Raw genomic sequence first — 6,119 nt, forward strand, 5'->3', positions numbered from 1 at the left:
TTGAGGGGGGGGGGGGTTGTCGGCTGAAGTGTGACGTCATTTTAGGGGGGGGGGGTGTCTGGCTTTTTGTGACAACGTGTGACGGAGGGGAGGGGGGAGGTAAAAATGGTCAAAAAAGCGTGACGTCATTTATGGACGACCCCTTTTAACCTACATGCGGAACTGACGGTCTTTTAGAAAACTTAAGTATATTTGCCCAACACAGCTCTGAGGGTGTAGTTAGGTTTTAATTAACTTGTGTTACAATATAACATATCTAAGACAATAGTCTCTGTCAATGTTTCTTACATAAAATGTAGAAATATAACCTATGCTTTGTTTCAGGCAATATTTGTTTTTGGGGCTCCTCATTTTTCTTAAGACAACTTTATGTGGTATACGTTATCTGACTATTTTTCGCACAGATGCTTGGTTCTTGGGAAATCGTTTTTCTGATAATTTTTTGGGTTTTTGGATGTAATTTCCATTTGTGCCTTTCGCGACTTTCGAAATAGTTTCAGGACTTAATGATAAAATAAATACTTATTTCCTTCAGAACGTTATGATAAAATAATTAATTATTTCTTTCAGGACCTTATGCTAAAACTTAAATTTTTTTCAGGAAGTGTTCAATATACTGACATTGATATCATTATTTACTTTCTGAAAGTATAGAAATAAATGCTTTACCGCAATAGTCTCCAAACCGCCCCGGAACACATCGTTTACATTTTCCATCAACGCTATCACAAATGAGATTTTCGCAGTTGGAACTACAGATCCGTGAACAGTCATGACCGTAGTATGGCGGAATACAGGCTGAAATGGTAGGAGTTCATGTTTTAGACACGAGTCTAGTTTCAATTGTTTTAGTTAGTTTAATGTAAATGAAATAGCTTGTTTTATTTAAATTTTAAATAAAGTTGGCAAAAGGAAAGTAACGTTTACGTTTTACCAAAAGTTTTATAGTTTATAGATTTTTGAGAAAAACCTGATTTTATAATTTTTTTTTTGCCTAGCAGCATTAGATGACTTGCATAAGTTTCAGTTGTAGAATAAATGCATTTAATTTTAGACTTAGTTGAGTTTCAATCAGAAGCAATCAGCATGCATTAAAGCTAACAAAACGGAGAATGATTTCTACTCTAACTCTTGTGAAAACAAGCAAGTGTATCGACAGAGCTAGGGATGTGCATCTGCAAGTCTCTAGCTGGGACCACAAGCTAGAGTTCATCGGATGCCCCTGGAAGTCTCTAGTACCACAAGCTAGAGTTCATCGGATGCCCCTGGAAGTCTCTAGCTGGGACCACAAGCTAGAGTTCATCGGATGCCCCTGGAAGTCTCTAGTACCACAAGCTAGAGTTCATCGGATGCCCCTGGAAGTCTCTAGCTGGGACCACAAGCTAGAGTTCATCGGATGCCCCTGGAAGTCTCTAGTACCACAAGCTAGAGTTCATCGGATGCCCCTGGAAGTCTCTAGCTGGGACCACAAGCTAGAGTTCATCGGATGCCCCTGCAAGTCTCTAGTACCACAAGCTAGAGTTCATCGGATGCCCCTGGAAGTCTCTAGTACCACAAGCTAGAGTTCATGGGATGCAGCTGCAAGTCTCTAGTACCACAAGCTAGAGTTCATCGGATGCACCTGCAAGTCTCTAGTACCACAAGCTAGAGTTCATCGAATGCCCCTGGAAGTCTCTAGTACCACAAGCTAGAGTTCATCGGATGCACCTGCAAGTCTCTAGTACCACAAGCTAGAGTTCATCGAATGCCCCTGGAAGTCTCTAGTACCACAAGCTAGAGTTCATGGGATGCACCTGCAAGTCTCTAGTACCACAAGCTAGAGTTCATCGGATGCACCTGCAAGTCTCTAGTACCACAAGCTAGAGTTCATCGAATGCCCCTGGAAGTCTCTAGTACCACAAGCTAGAGTTCATGGGATGCACCTGCAAGTCTCTAGTACCACAAGCTAGAGTTCATCGGATGCACCTGCAAGTCTCTAGTACCACAAGCTAGAGTTCATCGAATGCCCCTGGAAGTCTCTAGTACCACAAGCTAGAGTTCATGGGATGCACCTGCAAGTCTCTAGTACCACAAGCTAGAGTTCATGGGATGCACCTGCAAGTCTCTAGTACCACAAGCTAGAGTTCATGGGATGCACCTGCAAGTCTCTAGTACCACAAGCTAGAGTTCATCGGATGCACCTGCAAGTCTCTAGTACCACAAGCTAGAGTTCATGGGATGCACCTGCAAGTCTCTAGTACCACAAGCTAGAGTTCATGGGATGCACCTGCAAGTCTCTAGTACCACAAGCTAGAGTTCATGGGATGCACCTGCAAGTCTCTAGTACCACAAGCTAGAGTTCATGGGATGCAGCTGCAAGTCTCTAGTACCACAAGCTAGAGTTCATGGGATGCACCTGCAAGTCTCCAGTACCACAAGCTAGAGTTCATCGAATGCCCCTGGAAGTCTCTAGTACCACAAGCTAGAGTTCATGGGATGCACCTGCAAGTCTCTAGTACCACAAGCTAGAGTTCATGGGATGCACCTGCAAGTCTCTAGTACCACAAGCTAGAGTTCATCGGATGCCCCTGGAAGTCTCTAGTACCACAAGCTAGAGTTCATCGGATGCACCTGCAAGTCTCTAGTACCACAAGCTAGAGTTCATCGAATGCACCTGCAAGTCTCTAGTACCACAAGCTAGAGTTCATGGGATGCACCTGCAAGTCTCTAGTACCACAAGCTAGAGTTCATCGGATGCACCTGCAAGTCTCTAGTACCACAAGCTAGAGTTCATCGAATGCCCCTGGAAGTCTCTAGTACCACAAGCTAGAGTTCATGGGATGCACCTGCAAGTCTCTAGTACCACAAGCTAGAGTTCATGGGATGCACCTGCAAGTCTCTAGTACCACAAGCTAGAGTTCATGGGATGCACCTGCAAGTCTCTAGGACCTCAAGCTAGAGTTCATGGGATGCACCTGCAAGTCTCTAGGACCTCAAGCTAGAGTTCATGGGATGCACCTGCAAGTCTCTAGGACCTCAAGCTAGAGTTCATGGGATGCACCTGCAAGTCTCTAGTACTACAAGCTAGAGTTCATGGGATGCACCTGCAAGTCTCTAGTACCACAAGCTAAAAAAGCACCTGCAAGTTGTAACATTGAACTGCGTTACTCACGCGTTAGGCATCCTACTCCTTTAAACCCCGCTGGGCAACCAAATACACAGTATCCGGTTTGTAGGAAGCAGAAGTCGCTTCTTTTGGCACAACGACAAGTGTGCTCGCACTCCAGTCCGAACTGTCCAGGTTTACACACAACATCTGTTCATAGATTACACACAACATCTGTTCATAGATTACACATATCTGTTCATAGATTACACATATCTGTTCATAGATTACACACACCATCTGTTCATAGATTATGGAACATCTGTTCATAGATTAAACATATCTGTTCGTAGATTACACACAACATCTGTTCATAGATTACACATATCTGTTCATAGATTACACACAACATCTGTTCATAGATTAAACACAACATCTGTTCATAGATTACATACAAGATCTGTTCATAGATTAAACACAACATCTGTTCATAGATTACAGAACATCTCTTCATAGATTATACACACAACTGTTCAAAGATTATACACAACATCTGTTCATAGATTACACACAACATCTGTTCATAGATTACTCACATCTGTTCATAGATTAAACACAACATCTGTTCATAGATTACACAACATCTGTTCATAAACAACATACAAGATCTATTCATAGATTACACGCAATATCTGTTCAGAGATTACACGCAATATCTGTTCAGAGATTACACAACATCTGTTTTAAGATTACACAACATCGGTTCAGATATTACACAACATCTGTTTTAAGATTACACAACATCTGTTCATACATTACACACAACATCTGTTCATAGATTACACAACATCTGTTCATAGATTACACAACATCTGTTCATAGATTACACACATCTGTTTTAAGATTACACAACATCTGTTCATAGATTACACAACATCTGTTCAAAGATTATAATAAATCAAAAATTTAAATGGCAAAATAAATTAGACATTATTAGTATGACGTCGTCAAGCAAAATTAACTAAACTGATAATTCGGTGTTGTGTAATGTCAGTAATAAACCAAACGTCTTTATTATCGGTCGCCAATCAACTAGCGATGGATATATTAATTCAAATCGTTTAGCTTGGTTTGGTTTTATTTACTACATTTAAAATATATGTAGAAGTCATATAGCTACATTTAAGAGAACGTCATACAATTTATGGCTGAGGCTATAGCTAAAGAGAACGTCATACAAGATATGGCTGTGGCTATAGCTAGAGAGAACGTCATGCAAGTTATGGCTGTGGCTATAGCTAGAGAGAACGTCATACAAGTTATGGCTGTGGCTATAGCTAGAGAGAACGTCATGCAAGTTATGGCTGTGGCTATAGCTAGAGAGAACGTCATGCAAGTTATGGCTGAGGCTATAGCTAGAGAGAACGTCATACAAGTTATGGCTGAGGCTATAGCTAGAGAGAACGTCATACAAGTTATGGCTGTGGCTATAGCTAGAGAGAACGTCATGCAAGTTATGGCTGTGGCTATAGCTAGAGAGAACGTCATACAAGTTATGGCTGAGGCTATAGCTAGAGAGAACGTCATGCAAGTAATAATAGCTACATTTGATAGGTTATTGTTCTTATTGGTTATTTCTGAGACTGTAGTTTATTTCTAACAGATATAATAGAATCTACTAGATAAAGAACTTACCTCCATAGATTAGAAACTCACAGGCCGTAAAGACTTGGACCGAAGTATCCACAAATTCAAAATTAGAAATATGTTTTAATGCAGTATAATTGAGTTCATTCATAACAATCCAGCGACCATTCAAAATAACAACTACGAACAGCGTTTCAATTTGCTTAAGATAGCTTTGCAATTGAACGGGATAGGCTTGTATGTATGGACAAAAAGTAAATTTAAAAAATTATGACGTGGCGTGCTGATTCAGCATAGTCAAGTTTTCATATATATATATATATATATATATATATATATATATATATATATATATATATATATAGGCCTATATATAGCCTATACATATAAAAACAATTTTAAAAATAGATAAAGTTTAAAATCTCAAACACCCTAACTCAACGTTCGATTTGAAATATTTGCCTAATATTTTACGGTTTTAAAAATATTAAATCGATGTGTCATTTGTTTATGAGAGTACTTCTTTATTTTAACTGATGCCCGCCAATGTAAAACTATTCTATAGAGCTACTCATAGAGCTAATTAATAAAGCTATAGTTTAGTACAAAACAATTTGACATTTACAGTGAGTACGTATATGCAGGCCATATAATGTATGCGGCTGACTGAACGAGATTGTTAAAGCCCCGACGTTCTTAAGGCACGTATTGTCATCAGAGTCCACAACAGAGTCAAACGTCTCCAAAGTAGCGACAGACACCAACTTTTGCTTTAGTGCTATGTTACGTCCTATCAAAAAAAAAAATAATTTTCATTTTTTTTAAATTTCGCTTAGAAAGATTAATATAGTTTTATTTATCTTTACATGTATGAAATGCGAACAGTTGTTTCTCTACTGACGTACCTCCACTGATGTATATTTTACAGAGAATGACTGGTTGACTCCATGAGATCTTTATCCGCCAGAACATGCATAGATTGTCGCAGTAGTAGTCTACAGTGTGTTCCGTTACGTTGCCGATATAGTTTCGTAGACATCCTAGTGTTAAATTTTCTTGTTCTAATAGTACAGAAAATTCACGATTGAGCTCTCCTAAAGAAAGTGAAAGTAAAACCGATTATTAACCCATGCTGTTTTTTAAAGTACAGTCAGGTCAGTAGCCTACCTAACTAACCTATAGTGGACAAAATCTAACCTATAGTGGATAAAATCTAACCTATAGTGGACAAAATCTAACATATAGTGGATAAAATCTAACCTATTCTGGATAAAATCTAACCTATAGTGGACAAAATCTAACCTATAGTGGATAAAATCTAACCTATAGTGGATAAAATCTAACCTATAGTGGATAAAATCTAACCTATTCTGGATAAAATCTAACC

The 6,119-nt window shown here is 39.1% G+C and overlaps 1 protein-coding gene across 1 annotated transcript in view; it reads right to left on the bottom strand.

The window, feature by feature from the left end:
* The window catches only part of LOC131950708 (receptor-type tyrosine-protein phosphatase mu), a 29,682-nt gene extending 24,794 nt beyond the window's left edge, over positions 1 to 4,888 (bottom strand). The window contains exons 1-3 of the mRNA XM_059312934.1: positions 4,781 to 4,888; positions 3,152 to 3,295; positions 670 to 798 (exon numbers count right to left, since the gene is read on the bottom strand). Coding sequence (XP_059168917.1) covers positions 670 to 798; positions 3,152 to 3,295; positions 4,781 to 4,883 — 376 coding nt within the window. The 5' untranslated portion in view covers positions 4,884 to 4,888. The remainder of the gene's footprint in view (positions 1 to 669; positions 799 to 3,151; positions 3,296 to 4,780) is intronic.
* Positions 4,889 to 6,119: the final 1,231 nt, after the last annotated feature.

Source organism: Physella acuta, unplaced genomic scaffold (genome assembly GCF_028476545.2).
Source record: "Physella acuta isolate Inbredline_101_S28 unplaced genomic scaffold, ASM2847654v3 ptg000777l, whole genome shotgun sequence".
Lineage (NCBI taxonomy): Eukaryota > Metazoa > Mollusca > Gastropoda > Physidae > Physella > Physella acuta.